General features: G+C 34.6%; 1 protein-coding gene across 2 annotated transcripts; it reads left to right on the top strand.

The window, feature by feature from the left end:
- Window positions 1-319: 319 nt before the first annotated feature.
- On the top strand, window positions 320-12,168 carry LOC129880201 (sucrose transport protein SUC3). Of its 2 annotated transcripts, XM_055954137.1 has the most exons (14): window positions 320-904; window positions 3,264-3,329; window positions 3,734-3,832; window positions 3,915-3,979; window positions 4,061-4,145; window positions 4,230-4,263; window positions 4,363-4,462; window positions 4,697-4,772; window positions 9,604-9,963; window positions 10,108-10,251; window positions 10,416-10,649; window positions 10,787-10,850; window positions 10,928-10,971; window positions 11,810-12,168. In XM_055954137.1, exons 1-14 carry the CDS (start codon window positions 641-643, stop codon window positions 11,975-11,977), a joined length of 1,803 nt encoding a protein of 600 aa, XP_055810112.1. In that variant the 5' UTR covers window positions 320-640; the 3' UTR covers window positions 11,978-12,168. The 2 variants fall into 2 exon arrangements, with proteins under 2 accessions (XP_055810112.1, XP_055810113.1); XM_055954138.1 differs by lacking the exon at window positions 320-904 and having other exon boundaries at window positions 3,261-3,329; window positions 3,940-3,979.
- The last annotated feature ends 4,520 nt before the right edge of the window (window positions 12,169-16,688 follow it).

Genomic DNA, 16,688 nt, shown 5'->3' on the forward strand with positions numbered 1-16,688 from the left:
CTTCTAATTTTAACAACTTCAGAAGTTTTTACTGATGTCTCTTCTTTCTGTTCTGTCGAGCCCTTCCCCTCTTCATTCTGTCACATTCATAAATGTTGAACTAATTAAAATTCTACTCTCCTTACCTTATATATATAAATAAATGATATGATCTATTTTAAATGATATCAAAATTTGAGTCACAAGTATTTAATAATAGCATTTTATCGTGTGATCAAATATTCAATCAAATATGTCATCATGTATTCACCCAATTTTTAACTTTATGTGAACATGTTGATTTTGGTATGTCAACTAAGTACCATTGCCAGAATAGCAAAATGACATAACAAGGAAAGTGATATTCCTAGTAGACTGAACATCGGCGTCGGTGGCCTTACGTCTCCTTCTTTTTCCCTTTGTGAAAAAGTCAAGCACCCACCTTTGAATCCAACGCAAAACCAATCGACAATCCGACGTCGTTTTCCATAAAATTAAAAATATTCAAGCATTTTTACTTCACCGAAAACCAACACAAAAGAAATCACAGGCCATAGAGAGAAAAAAAGAAAGCTTCAATTTTCAATCTCTTAGCGGACGCATTTCCAGATCGAATGTGTTATCTGTAACTGAAGCAGATCCCGATTCATTTGCCATAAAAATGGATGCGGTATCGATCAGAGTACCGTATAAGAATCTGAAGCAGGAAGTGGAATTAGTTGACATTGATGAATCTCGGTTTACTCATTTGGAGATCCGTAGTGATTCATCGTCTCCTAGGGTTTCTAATGGAGAAATGAATGATTCTCCTCCTCCTCCGCCTGTACGTAACAGTTTGCTCACATTGATTCTTAGTTGCACCGTCGCTGCCGGTGTACAGTTTGGATGGGCTTTGCAACTCTCTCTCCTTACTCCTTACATTCAGGTGCACTGATTATCAACCTACAACCATTTATCATCCATTTTTTATATCTTTGACTCTCCAGAAGCAAACATGACGAGTAAAAGTAAACAAATGGAGTATAATACTGTTTCACTGAAGTTTAAGATGTTAATTTTACTAGTTACTGCTCTGTTTTTGATTTGTTTGACCGGACATGGAGTTAGAGATTGATGTATCTATTTATACTAGTGGTAACTACAACAACAACAACAACAAACCTAGTGTAGTCCATAGGTGGGGTTCTGGGGAGGATAGAGTGTAGAGGCTATTTTCAAAATACCCTCTGTTCCAATAACGCACATCAAAGCAGTTAAAAGGAAAATAGAGAAGTAAAGAGGACATAACAAATAATAGGGAAAGCATAACACAGCATCCAGAAAACAGAAGCAATTACAATAACCAAATAATGTGATAGGCGAAGGGAACTAAATAACGAGGAGCAACAAAAATCGTAGCTGGAAGCAAGGTAGTGCTGCACGACGCAATGAGTGGAGTCTTATCAAGGCAGTGCCAAATTTCTGCCTAAATCTTGCCTCCAGCCGAGGGCCGTGTAAGTGGATAAAATTTACAGCTGCAGCAATGGGAATCTAGTTTGAAAATTTCCAACATAAATTTTCAGGAAAATTTACTTGATGTCTTTGATGTTTGTATACAACAACGACAAGATACCCAGTGGAATCCTACAAGTGGGGTATGAGAAGGGTAGAGTGTACGCAGAACTCACCACTACTTCGTGGAGGTAGGGAGGCTGTATCCGAATGACCCTCTGCTCGTCTTTGATGTTTGTATAGAAGTACAAAAAAATGTCGTGTAAATTGAACATTTAAAGCCATGTGGTTCACACAAACTCTCTACTATATTTTCACTTGCAATTTTGTTTAGGTTGTTAGGAATGCAGAAACTATCTCTGTGATCACTTATATTTCATAGAGAAAAGAGACTGGAAATGAACTAAAGGTTCTTGTATACATAAAAAGATTATTGAGACGTATTAAAGCAGGAATAAGAAATTAGCATAAAAGAGTTAATATTGTGACCTGTAGACGAGCACTGTTGGTTTCCTGGTGAACATGATACTTAAGGATCTTTAGAGTCGAAGACCTCTAGAAATAAATTTATTTTGTAGAAGCTTCGAGCTCCTAAAGTTGAAAAGCTATTTGGAAACTGTTTGCACATCTTAGTATTCTTTTGAACCAGGAAATGAACTTACAAAAAAGACTGTTGATAGCGGTTGCTCTATACCAATTGGATGCTATTTAAAATAGTTGAGTGGGTCCCAGCTGTTACTTGATAACAGAGATAGCCCCTAGGCTAGTGGCACATTGTTTGAAACAGATGGATAATGGGTGCTCCTCTACTCTTCTCCACTTAAATACCAGTCTTTTGTATGCGGTAGGATTAGAACCCTGTGATGCGCACCTAATCAACACATCATCTGCTGTGTTCTTACCTAACAAAGCCCTGGGGATTGAGTGGGTTCCAGCTTCTAATAGTTTCCTGTAATGAGTACTACTCATGGGTGACGGTTAAGTGCTTATGATGAAAAAGACAATCTTGGTGAGAAAGCAATAAAGAGGGATCACGACAAGCTGGTAGCTGCTTTTTGATCCACACTATCTGGTATATATGTTTTAATAATTAGATCATACGGTATATTTATGTTGTTTCTGTACACATTTTCTTTATGTAGTAAATAGTTTTATTAATGTGGCAAAACTCCTGTATATAAGCCATATTGGTTGGTATATGCCTATATGGTATATTTGTGTTGTTTCTGTACACACATGAATGTATGACAACCTTATTCGTGTTGTACATCCAAAGTTTCCATGAACAGAGTGGCTTATCATATAGACCTCCATTCTCCTTTTGGTAAAAATTAAACAGTAGTACATCCGAGAACAGTTTCTTTCTGTACCAAATTTTGATTGTTATAAGGGAATAACTTTAATCATGAGTTTCACATAAAAAGTTTCAGCAAATAACATTCTTTAATAGCTTAATGGCTTTTATATACAGCTTGCAGTTGATATCTTCCCCTTTGAAAGTTAATACTTAATTTTTAAGAAAATAAGAAACAGAAAGCAAGCAAACTTATGTTCATATAGTTACAGCTTGGTCATGACAAAAATTCTTTGAAGGTTTGAAATTTCTACAGTAATCTCTTAAATGCAATTACGGTTCCAGTGCAGAAATGGTCTTTAAAATCGATAGCTGTTTTCTACTAGCCACAAGCCATAAGTTCTTATAATTTTCTTTCTGGATTCAGTCTTTTTTTTTTTTGCCTATTTCTAGTTGAGTTTCTTCTTTGCCTAAAATTTTCCGTTTCTATGTTTTGCAGACACTTGGAATAGAGCATGCCTTCTCTTCTTTTATATGGCTATGTGGTCCTATTACTGGCCTTGTGGTAAGGTGTTTGAATATCGTGGAATTTTATTGCAGAATCACTTGGTAAATGTCCATCTAAAGTGATGAATGTCAGTAATTAGAATTTAGAGGTGTTAAAACAGCTCTATTGAGATAAATTGCTGAAAATATAAGATGTGGTAACCTTTGCACCTGCAGAACCAATTGCAAAAGCTACACTTTTTGAAATTCTGTGGACTCACTAAACAAAATCTTTTTTTAACTTTTGGATCTCTGCAAAATTTGTCAGCTGTTCCTTGAATTAAAACTTTCTATCCTTTGATCAGTAAAATGAAGTCGCCAGATATATGGTACATACAAGAAGACTCATATATTGGAGAAGTTTCTCCAGAAGCTCCATTGATCATTCAACTTAGAAACTTATCTTCTTGGAAATTCTTTCAGGTACAACCTTGTGTAGGTATATGGAGTGATAAATGTCATTCAAAATATGGCAGAAGAAGGCCTTTCATTTTTATTGGAGCTCTCATGATCTCTATTGCTGTAAGCATTTAGCAGTTATGTTTATCCTATATTGAATTATTTGGTCCCAGTTAAATCGGTTGAACTAAATCTTGTCGTTTAGGTGATAATTATCGGGTTTTCTGCAGACATAGGATACTTATTGGGGGACACAAAAGAGCATTGCAGGTTTTTTCTTCCTCTTGTCCTGTAGTTTTGTGGATTATCTGAATAGGCTGTGAAGTCTTTGTTTAATGTGTGAAAATGCAGCACTTTCAAAGGCACTCGCTCAAGAGCAGCCATTGTATTCGTCGTTGGGTTTTGGATGCTCGATCTTGCTAATAATACTGTGCAGGTTAGCTTCTGAATGTTTACCACTATTTCTAGCGGTGTAGATGATTTTAATAGATGTTACACTATAATTGTTTTATGTTGGCAGGGTCCGGCTCGAGCTCTTTTGGCAGATTTGTCAGGTAAAAGTTCCGTTAGATGGAAGATTTTTTTTTTCAATTAGTTGATACAGTTCTCCTTTTGTTGCGATTTATTGTGATGTCTTGGTGACTTTGTTGTAGGTCCTGATCAAAGAAATACTGCAAACGCTGTGTTCTGCTCCTGGATGGCTGTTGGAAACATTCTTGGATTTTCTGCTGGAGCCAGTGGAGGTTGGCACAGGTTGGTTGTTTATTGCATATCTGAAGTGACATGGTGATGTTATATGTGTGTGTGCTTATGTAAAAAGATAGCCCACATCCAGTTTGAACAATATCACTTGTTCAGCATTCTTCTTAAGGGACATGCCTTTCAAAGTTCTTGAGCTTTTGGTCGCAAAAATGTCTTCTCAATTAAGATTTGGTTAAAATATTACATGCTTAAGGTAGTCTTTGACTAAACTTTGTGTCTGGACAGATGGTTTCCGTTTTTGACAAATAGAGCTTGTTGTGAGCCTTGTGGAAATCTCAAAGCAGCATTCTTAGTTGCAGTGGTGAGTTAATTGTCCTCGATAGAGTTCTTGTGTAGATATAGTAATTTCTATTTTTGAATCCTGATTTTTTGAGATCATCTATGTTAGTTAGACACTTTTTTCAACCTTGTTTATAGATGTACATTGACAAAACTTGTTGCTAACAAACCATAAAAGGAAGTTTCTGATCTACTCGTCATATCCTGTATCCTTGATAAAGATTTTCCTCGAGCATCTTTTGTAAGCAACAACAACAACAACCCAGTGAAACCCCACAACGTGGGGTCTGGGGAGGATAAAGTGTACGCAGACCTTACTCCTACCAAGGTAGGACGGCTATTTCCGAAAGACCTTCGGCTCAGTAAAAGCATAAAAAGAGGTCAGAATCTTTTGTAAGCAATGTCTTAAAAAATTAATCACGTCCTCTTATGCATCTTGTCACTTGCTACTTGCTGATATACCTTTTTTAAAACCGACTGATATACTAATGTTGAAAATTGGCTTTTGAAATTAGATAGAGTACAAAGACAACATATACATCTCAATCCAAGCTAATTGGGGTTGGCTAGTGACGACAAGAAAATCCCACAAGATTCAAGCACATTGATGGAAAACCAACAACCCTCAAGTACAACCTATGAAAATGACTTAACATAAACATAAAGGGGTCACACAAAAACAAGCTGTAGATAGCTTGAATCCTTGCTGGCACTGTCAATTAACCCAAACCAAGCTTAGATTTAGAATAAGAAAGAAATGACAGATTCAAATAGAAGCAATTAGTCAACACAAGTATTATCTTTTTTTTATTGTTAATAGGTCAATATTGATAATCTAGCAATTGCAGGCAGCAGGATACCTATAGAGGAGCTTTACCAAGGACAATGTAAAAAAAAGTAGTAGTAATATACCAGTGTAATCTCACAAGTGGGGTATGGGGAGGATAAGATGTACACAACCTTACTCCTTCCTTTGTGGGATAGAGAGGTTGTTTCTGCACTCGGCTCAAAAAAGAAGTTATCCGAAACAAGGTTGCAAGAAAAAAAAATCAAGATACAAAGCAAAATGAAGCAATAGATAGTAAAAACACATTGAAGAATAAGAAACTACGTGATTACTAAACACTACTCCCTCTGTCCCAATTTATATGAACGTGATTACTAAATCCTACTCCTTCTGTCCCAATTTATATGACTTACTTTTCTTTTTTATTAGTCCCAAAATGAATGACACATTTCTATATTTAGTAACAATTTAATTTTAAAATATTCATTTTACCCAGTGTTATCAAAGGCGCGCTTAAGCCCTAAAGCGAGGCTCAGAATGCGTTGAGTGCTTCGCCTTGCTTAATGTGCGCTTCAGTGTCATCGTCAAGGCTCTAAGACATATTTTTCCTTGTGAATGAGCATTTCTTGCAGAGGCGATGCTAAACCATTGATATTTTTTATTCAGGCCTATAATTATTAGTCTTGGACTAAACATGTATATATCTGTATGTTTTCTCCATTTGCGCCTTTTCTCAATAAAGCCCACGCTTTATTTGCACTTTGCACTTTGCACTTAAAGCCCCAAGGAACTTTAGAGCTTTTTTGCACTTTTCGCTTTTGATAACACTGATTTTATCCTAAATAAAATGATTTAAAGCCACACAAATATCTATGACTTATTTTAGACCACAAGTTTCATAAGTCTTTCTTTCTTAAACTCTGTGTCAAGTCAAACTTACTCATAAAAATTGGGATAGAGGGAGTACTACTAGTAAGGAGAAGAGGATATAAGGCTAGCCCTTTGCCTCTCCCTCCCAAAGGGCGACGACACTCTGCTACCTACTAACCTTCTACCTTAATTCTCGACCTTACATACCTTTCTATCTAGGGTCATGTTAAGTTGTACGGTCTCTTTATTTTTGCTTCTGCACCTGTGTCGACAAGAGACGGGTGAGGGATGTGTGGGATTCGGTCAACCCACATCGGATACTTTGACTAAAGTTCATGGACAAATTTGGGGGAAAATTGAGATTTTGATAAAAGTTAAAATAGACTTAAAACATGAGGAATGGCATACTTTCAAGCGGTTGTATTCTGACTTTTAGCGAACAATAGCAATGATCTGTAGGAAGAGTTGGGAAGGTCTTGAATGACTTTCTTTTTCTTTCTATTTATCGAGAGAAAGAACCAGAGAGCTTGAAAGAAGAAGTTGGGGGTCTTGGGAATGATGACGTAGAAGATCTTTCAAAATTTAGAATATATTTATAGCTCTATTTTATAATTATTGATTTTTTAGCCGAATTCCAGTATTCGTATCCATACCTATATTCGTGCCCCCGAATCTTAAAATTTAGATTTTGCCTAATCCGACGCTCGGATTCGCCTCCACGTCGGATACCCGCATCTTAGTCCGAGCAACTTAGGGGTCATGTCCTCAGTAAGTTGAAGTTGTGTCATGTCCTGTCTAAGCACCTCCAATAGTTCTTTTTCGACCTACCTCTACCTCTCCTAACTATAGCGACAACCAATCTCTCACACCTCCTAAATTGCACATCTGTGCACCTTCTCTTCACATGCTTGAACCATCTCAGTTTTGCTTCCCTCGTTTTGTCCACAAAGAGGCCACTTCCACCTTGTCCCAAATAGCTTTTCTCCTAATCATAGTTTTCCTTGTATGTTCACGCATCCATCTGGGCAGCCTCATCTCTGGTACATTTATCTTCCGAACGTGGACGTTTTTGACTAGTTAGCACTTCGCCCCACACAACAAAATGTGAAGAACTCAAAAGTCTACCTCATTTGTGATGACCATGTTACACCAAAAAGAATAGTTTAGAGATACATTTGTATTCAATGCTCATGACTGACTCAGTGTTGCTTTAAATTCTAGCTTTCCTTTCCTTCCAAATGGTTTAGAAGTAAACATATAACTAGAACCAACTAATTAACAATTCAACTATAAGGTTTCATCCGTGGAATAAGAGAATTGAACTTATACAAGGCCACTTTCTAAGAAGCATCAAGATAAGGTTCAAGAAGAGGTAAAGATCAATTCCACGACGAGGTTCCCTTACAAAAATTCTTCTAGTAACAGCATGAACTGAACCCTAAACTAACAGACTTCCTATTTATATGCTAAGATAATGATGGCCTAGGCCCAAATGAAAAATTCTCATCTTGAATACATGCAACAGTTGCCAGATACAAAGATCAGGATACATGAAATTTCACTTTTAGATGAAATATCAATGACATAGAAGTGGGAAGAGTCGATGACTTGTTCTGGCGCCGCTTCACAACATCAGTTAGAGTGAACGTTTTTTTGTTTGGAAGCAGCATAGCAGGGGTATTTTCATTGTGAAGTCTTGTTGCCAGAATTTTACCCAGCAGCACTATTAGCAAAGCTCAAGTTCTTGGCCCTGGTATCAAATCTGGAAAACAAAAACTCCCTATAAAGTGGCATGCTTCTCCTGGTTGGTGGCCAATAATGCTTGTCGGACTCATGAAAACTTACAAAGAAGGGGTAGCTATCTATGTAGCAGGTGTCAATTATGTGGGGAAGAAGATGAGACTATAAACCATCTGTTTGTTCACTGCAGGGGTGACAACAATACTATTGACACATTTTATAACTTAGTACGCCTAAAAGGTAATGCCAAGAAATACCACTCAATTGCTACATTGTTGAAGAAGAGGCAGAAAGAAGTATAAGAGAACATAGCAGTGGAATACTATCCCTATATGCATAACGTGGGTGTGAAAATGGTTCAGTGTAGCTTTCACACTGTTGATATACATATATATGATATGTTACCATCTCAAAATAAAAATAAAACTAGATGCTTTGAAGACGAGTCAAACACAATCCAGCAGATTAATTGTATACTTATGTCTTCCTTTGGCGTAAGGTGTTTGTTAATGAAGTTGAATCTATACTTACCCTCCTAGAATCCTTGTAAGATTGGAAAAAGTTTTTTTTTTCCCATGTAAGTATCTCAGCACTGGAAAAAGGTAGGTAGATCGGCCCAAGTGGATTGGACATATGGCCCACAAGTGGATTGGATGGTCGATCCTCAGTCAAATTTGGTCAACTCTTCGTAGAGCCCTCCTCTGGTTTTCTTAAACGGTACAAGTCCACATCCATGCTGTAGTCAGCTGGGCTATATGAATTCTCACTATCCATTTCACTTCATGTGGATCTCTGGTTAATCTGTAATTGGATCAGTGTTGAGTTTCTCTGTGACAGTATCTATCTCATGATACAGTAACATTTCTTGTGAATTGCAGCACTGGAATTAAGTGTACATCAAATATGTTGAACATGTTTTCTCTGGTATTTGTCTTTAGTCTCAAAGTGTTTGTCAAAGTGCTCAAGTGATACTATATAATTGGCAATAGTCATTTTGTTGACAAGCACTCTAAAAACAATTAACTAATTATGGAAAAAAATTTCTGTGTGAACACTAATTATTACTTCTTCCATTCACTTTGTTTTGCATGGTTCAACGAGGCTCAAAGTGCTTAATTTTCGGTGTGAATTTAGATATAGATTCTTCGAGTCTTTTTGAATAATATGCATATTTGGAAATTACATAGAAAATATTATAAGTCAAGATAGTTAATAATTCAAAATACTGAAAAAACATTTAAGAAAAATGTGGTCAAAGAAGTACCTCATTGACTCTCCAAACAGCGGTAAATGTGTCAAACAAAGTGGAACAGGGGGATGTTTTTTGACTGTGAAGAACTAGTTCCATGCTTAAGCTTGAACATAGTAAAAATGAATTCTTCTCTGGTGGTGTTACTGTGTGTTTTAGTACCCGTCATCATTCTGTCATTCAAAGTGCTTTCTGGATTGTGAACAGGTCTTTCTGACTCTATGCACATTAGTAACTCTCTACTTCGCCAACGAAGTCCCACTGTCACCCAAGCAATATAAACGCTTGTCAGATTCTGCTCCTCTCTTGGATGGTCCTCAGAATACTGGCATTGACCTTTCTCAATCGAAAAGGGAGTTGCAGTCTGTAAATAGTGTAGCAAATAATGAATCTGGGATGGGTCGTGTAGCAGATAATAGTCCAAAGAATGAAGAACAGAGCCCTGACCAGGATCAAGGTGATAGCTTCACTGATAGCCCTGGAGCAGTTTTGGTCAATCTGTTAACCAGCTTACGTCATTTGCCTCCCGCAATGCATTCGGTTCTCATTGTCATGGCTCTGACTTGGGTAAGTAACTTCATGATTTTTCTGATTTAAGCTTTTAACTACCTGTACATATTTCCAATTTTCTGTATTTTGTGAATTTTATTCTTTAGGTTTCTTGTGATCTTTCCACTGCAGCTAATTATGTCTTTCTGTTCTTTCAACCAGTTGTCCTGGTTTCCCTTTTTCCTTTTTGACACGGATTGGATGGGGAGAGAAGTCTATCATGGAGACCCGAAAGGAGAAGCAGCTGAAGTAAAAGCATATAACCAAGGTGTCAGAGAAGGTGCATTTGGTTTGCTATTGAATTCTGTAAGAACTCAGAATTGAGAATAACTAGTTATTCTTTATTTAGATCTAATAATAGGTGATTTGCAGCTTAACTAGAACTATTATCCATTGCGAGCTTATTTATGTCTCTCTCATGGCTGCCCCACTGAATTCTAAGTTGTTGTGATGAATCTCCCTGTGAGCAGGTTGTTCTTGGCATTAGCTCCTTTCTTATTGAGCCAATGTGCAAGTGGATTGGTTCTAGACTTGTTTGGGCTGTGAGCAACCTCATTGTATTTGTCTGCATGGCCTGCACCGCTATCATTAGCGTGGTTTCTATCAGTGCACATACGCAAGGAGTCCAACATGTGATTGGTGCTACTCGATCAACTCAAATTGCTGCTTTGGTTGTTTTCTCGCTTCTTGGCATTCCTCTTGCTGTAAGTTTTTTATTACTCCGTATATTTTTGTACCTGTTAGCTGCTTATCCAGTAGATGTGATTTTTTATTTCTGGGGATATTGATACTTCTGGATGATAGTTCATCTTTTCATGCATTTTGCTTTACATGCCTGCAGGTAACTTACAGTGTCCCTTTCTCTATCACAGCAGAGTTGACAGCTGATGCTGGTGGTGGTCAAGGTATTTCCTTTGATCCATTAAAATTTTATCATGTCTTACTCGATGAGGCAATTATTGAAACTGGTATGCTTTTGCAGGGTTGGCAATAGGAGTCTTGAATCTTGCAATTGTTGTACCTCAGGTAATATTGATTTATATCTATTTCTTGCTATTTGTCTTCATTGTGTGTGCGCGATAGAGGTGTCAATAACTTCTCAAAACTGAAAGAATGATAAAGCATGCTAAACACTCTTTTTCTGGAGGATCCTTACAGAGTTTAGGCCTAGCAAAATATTTGACATGTAACATATTATGCCTAACAAAATATTTGACATGTAACTCACTTATGGATGTGCTTCATACATTCTTGGGATTTGCTACCATGTGCTATGCCACATGGCGCAATACTGTAAACAGTTCTGTCCCGAAAAGAATATACGGGAGATAAGCTTCTATAGGCTGAATTTGGGCTGCTGAGTGAATAATTTTGGCGGGTCATTAACTCACCCAATGGTTTCTCGAGTTGAGATGAGCTTGAGTCAAGATGGGCTAAACAATGAATCATTGCCCAAGCCGCTATTTTTACCAAGTCTTAGTTGCTTTCCTTGTTTTCTCATGATTTGTTTGATTACCAAACAAAATTAATAGAACTTGTATTTACTTTGTTAGGGCTATAGCCTATATATATATAGCATTTCAAAAAACAATTGTAATATTTTGACAAGGTTTTTCATGGGTCAGTTTGGGCTAACATAATTCCACTCAAGTTTTAAATAGGCTGAGTGAACAAATAGACAGGTCATTAACTTGCCTAAACTTGGGCGAAACATATTTTCATGAGCTAATTTTGTCACCCCTACTTTATCAATAATAATGTCTTGCTATATTTTTGTTCAAATGCCATGACGCTATTTAGTTTCCTCGTCTTTTTTTTTTGTGGTCATTTGCATTTAGTTTGACATAATTTTCTATTTACTTAGATGGTTGTTTCGCTTGGTGCTGGTCCATGGGATGCTTTATTTGGTGGAGGAAACATACCAGCATTTGTCTTAGCATCTTTAGCTGCACTTGCTGCTGGAATTTTTGCAATGCTCAGACTACCAAATTTATCAAGTAATTACAAATCAACTGGCTTCCATTTTGGTTGAGTAAATTCATTCGTTATACACATTATATCTAGTTCATGTTACTGAAGTAACAAAAGGATAGTATAGTTTAGCTGTGATAGGTATATCTGATATTTTCACTCATTCAATTCATTTTTCCCCAATTTTTGACGTTCTTGTATAATGTAAAATGTCATCTATAACGAGGAAGAATGTTGATTCGTCTATGTGAATAACTAGACATCTTAATAATTTGTCGGAAATCCGTTTTTGTACTATTTTATGGAGATATTTCAAAGACTTATTGAAGTCGATACTCTTAGATGTACGAAGTCACCCATTTCAATTGGGATAGCAAATGGTGTGGTTGTAGGGCAAACCCACGAAGACTCCAACCTGCCACCCATGAAAAAAGAGCAGAAATGACTTTCCATGTACACTAGCAGCTATTGTTAATTTAGAAGGAAAGAATTGAATACTAAGATCACAACCTAATTCCACTACATCTATAAATCTAGCCACAAGGAATCCGTCCCGCAACCACACTAAATTCTTTTAGAGAAGTTTCAGTTTTCCCTGCCACCACACACCCATTTAAGTCAGACATGTCTCGTCCCGTTGCCATCACTATATAGTATGATAATTTTCCAAACTACACATGTTTTCTGGTTTAACAAAACACCTCAAATGTAAATTTTATATCTTTACTCTAGAATAGTGGGTTATAACATTACTACTAGAAGTTTCAACCGTAAAATTTAAAACTGTATGATAGTGAACATTTTCAAAAACATGATTGAAAAGTTGCATTTATAACTGTTGATTGGTTTATTTCTGCCTAAATCTATTCCATTTACCTAATTTTGCTGTACATAACTGTTGATTGGTCTGTCTGCCCTGTTACTCAAATTGATATTCGATCTCTGAATACTGGATCTCAATAAATTAATTGGATAAAACGACTTTTGCTTAAATACTGGCAAAAGTATATATATATATATATATATATAAAAAAGGGCAGTCCGGTGCACTTAACCTCCCGCTATACGCAGGGTCCGGGGAAGATATATATATATATATATATATATATATATATATATAATCTACCTCATATTATTTGTTCATGACAGGAGGTCAGGATCTAATAATATAGTAATGTCATATGAAAGATAGATTTGACACAAAACAAGATAGGGTAAAAAGGAATAATCTATCAATATTAAAGAACTTCTGCACAGGTGATTGTATTAAGGACATGAAAGAAGAGTAATAAAATAATATTACTCCCTCGGTGTTTCATTTATTTATCCTATTTTGATGTGACCAGGAGGTCACGGGTTCAAGCCTTGGAAACAGCCTCTGGCAGAAATGCAAGGTAAGGCTGCGTACAACAGACCCTTGTGGTCGGGCCCTTCCCCGGACCCTGCGCATAGCGGGAGCTTAAGTGCACCGGGCTGCCCTTTTATCCTATTTTGATTTGATATAGATTTAATAAAGTAAAAAATATTTTTACCTCTCATAGTCTTAAATTAAAGATATGCAGATCTTGTAGGCTGTAACTTTAAACATGTCATGTGAAAAATCGAAATTAAAAAGTTATAAAAAAAAAAGAAATACTTATTTTGAATTGGACAATTAAAAAAATAAGACAAACAAAGTGAAATCGATAGAAGTATAACTTAGAATGAAAGTGGCAGAGGGTAGAAAAAATCAAATCAAGATATATATATAGCTGTTCAGTATTTTTATTTTTTTGGGCATAGTTGTTACTTGTTTCTTATTAATATGAACACTAGATTCGTTTACCTAATGATAACAAGAAAGCATGTGACAAATCCGCATGGAAAACCCTAGTAGATTGTCTTCTTTTATTTATTTTGAATTCTGTGCACAGAAAGTGTAAATTATTTACATAATAGGTTAGTTATATGAAAATAACAGGAAAAGTATTTCAAGTCAACATAGCTAACTAGATAACTATTTTTTAAAAAATGAAAAAAATTATAATTAAAGAAAAAATTATTTGACTATAGTGACGCTTCACATAATTAGTAATTTGATAAAATACTAGTAACTATATATCCTGCTATGACATATTAAAATTAAGCGATAGTATAAAAGTATTTTTATATTGTTGTTAGTGTATGCATCTTAAATAATATATATATATACTTTAATTAGAAAAAGTTAGATGAAGATCATGTTAGTAATTCGTGAATTCTTTTTATGGGATCATGTGAAGAAAGGATAGATTATCTCTGGCATCATGGTTGGATAATTTGGCATTTTATTACAATTCTAAATCTTTTAATATTTATTTCTTAATCTTATAATTTAAAAAATGTAAGTGGAAATATTTAAGAATATTTGGTTTAATTAAGAAGCCTATGAAGTTGCTACATGGTGGATTCTGAAACTGAAAACGCATTATTTTATTTCAATAAGTAGTACTCTCTCCGAACAGTTGTTACATTGCACTTCTCGAGAATTAATTTTCATTAATCTTTAAAGTTAAATTGGATTAAAATAATCTAATCTTATATAACTAAAATATCCAAAGATTACGCAAAAAATATTATAAATTGTAATTTTTTTTTAAATATTAATCAAACTTTTAATAGTTTAACTTTCGAAAAATAAAATATAATAAATATTTTGGGGACAAAAAAAGTACATGTTGGATTATATTAATATTGGAATAATATCAGAATCTTTAGCCTTGTTGTGGATATGGAGGATTAAAATTATAAGGTAACATGTGCTGGCCATTAACATGAAATTATTGTACTTAATTAAACCCCTAATCTTTTAAATGTTTGCCTTGTGTCAACCGCTTGTTTATTAGTACTCTCTTTGTTCTTTGTTTATTTATCATATTTCAGTTCTCGAGAATTTATTTAATTAATTTTTATAGTTAAATTATAATAAAGTAATATAATATTTTTAAATTGAAATTTCTATCTTTAAAAGATATATAAAAAATGTTATAAATTATAACTTTTTCATGGAAATTTGATAAAAAATGATTTTTTTGAATATTAATTAAAATTAAGTAATTTGACTTTCGAGTGAAACATTAGCATTAATTTTGGATGGAGAAGGTACTATCTCCGTCCCACATTAGATGGGTATTTTTAACTTTACTTGGTGATTAAGAAATTATTAATATATTGGAAGACTTTACCATTTTACCCTTTGTTTATATCAATGCAATATACATAGAGTATAAAAATAGCTAGTATTGAGAATTGTTTACATTCAAAATATCATATTAATTGTAGGGGTAAAATAATAAAAAATTAATTAATTTTATCTTGATTTAATAAATGATCAAGTAATATAAAAAAAATATTTTTAATAAGATATCCATTTAATATGGAATGAATGGAGTAATAAATTACAAATGAAAAAAAAAGGAGTTAATTAATTATAAGTGTAAACAAAAGGTGATGGAACTAGATATTTGGATCTAAGTTCGAGGTTGCTTCTAGAAACAGAGTTACCCTACTAATCACAGACTTTTTCTAATAAAGATCCCCAAATTTTAGGAATTAAAGTTATACTCACATACAGTATAAATTTATTTATAATAATATTAATTATATAATTTAACCTATTATAATAGATCAGCTTAATTACAATATTATAAAATTGTCTTAAGAGGTTAACTATTTTGCTACAAAATAAATTGAAATTAACTTCATTGCTAACAATTTTTTAGATAATTTGTGCTATTCTATTTTATTATTTAGCTATAGAATTTGACTGTTGGCTAATTCCTGTTCTTTTTAGTAGTGTTTTTTTATGTATGTTTGCATGAGTGGTAGATATTTGTCTTTTTCACAAAAAATGAATTTAGAAATTCATTGTTAATGTATCGCTAGTTAGAAAATTATTTTAATAATTCATCGTTAAATAAAATTAAAAAAGAAGTTTTTATTGTTTACAACAATTATTATTAACCCCTACCTTATGTTTAGAGTTTTATTTTGTTCATTTTCTTTTTCTAGCTAAATGATCAATGGACTAGAGATTGGATCTCCAATAAGTTAAAAAATAAACTTCTTCAAAGACCTATATGTTATAAAATATAACTAACACAACAATATTTATAATTAGAAAACAAGGAAGAAGGGAAGACAGGAGAGAAATATGTAGTATCTCCGTATATCAATTCTCAAAGCCAAAGATTGGCATTTATAGACAGGAGAACAAGCTAGAAAGAAGAAAAGACTCCACTAAAGGGACATCCATTTACATAATACTCCCCCTTGAATGTCCACGTGTAAAAAAAAATTACAAGAAATAATAGACATAGTTATTTTCAATATCCATAGATGTTGTGCCTCGTTAAAACCTTACTAGAAAAAATTCAGTGGGAAAAAGCCTAATGAAGGAAAAAGAGTACACACATCTGGTAATACGCCTTGATTGCTGCCTCATTAAAAACCTTACTAGAAAAACCCAGTGGGACAAAACCATAGTTAAGGGAAAAAGAGTGCAACGCGTATTTACTCCCCCTGATGAAAGCTTCATTTGATATTTTGGAGACGGCGCATTCCAACCTTATGCCTTAGCTTCTCAAAAGTTGATGTTGGTAATGCTTTTGTGAATAAATCTGCAAGATTATCACTTGAACGAACTTGTTGTACATCAATTTCACTATTCTTCTGAAGATCATGTTTGAAGAATAATTTTGGTGAAATGTGTTTCGTTCTGTCTCCTTTTATGAAGCCACCTTTCAATTGAGCTA

This window comes from Solanum dulcamara, chromosome 2 (genome assembly GCF_947179165.1).
Source record: "Solanum dulcamara chromosome 2, daSolDulc1.2, whole genome shotgun sequence".
Classification (NCBI taxonomy): domain Eukaryota; kingdom Viridiplantae; phylum Streptophyta; class Magnoliopsida; order Solanales; family Solanaceae; genus Solanum; species Solanum dulcamara.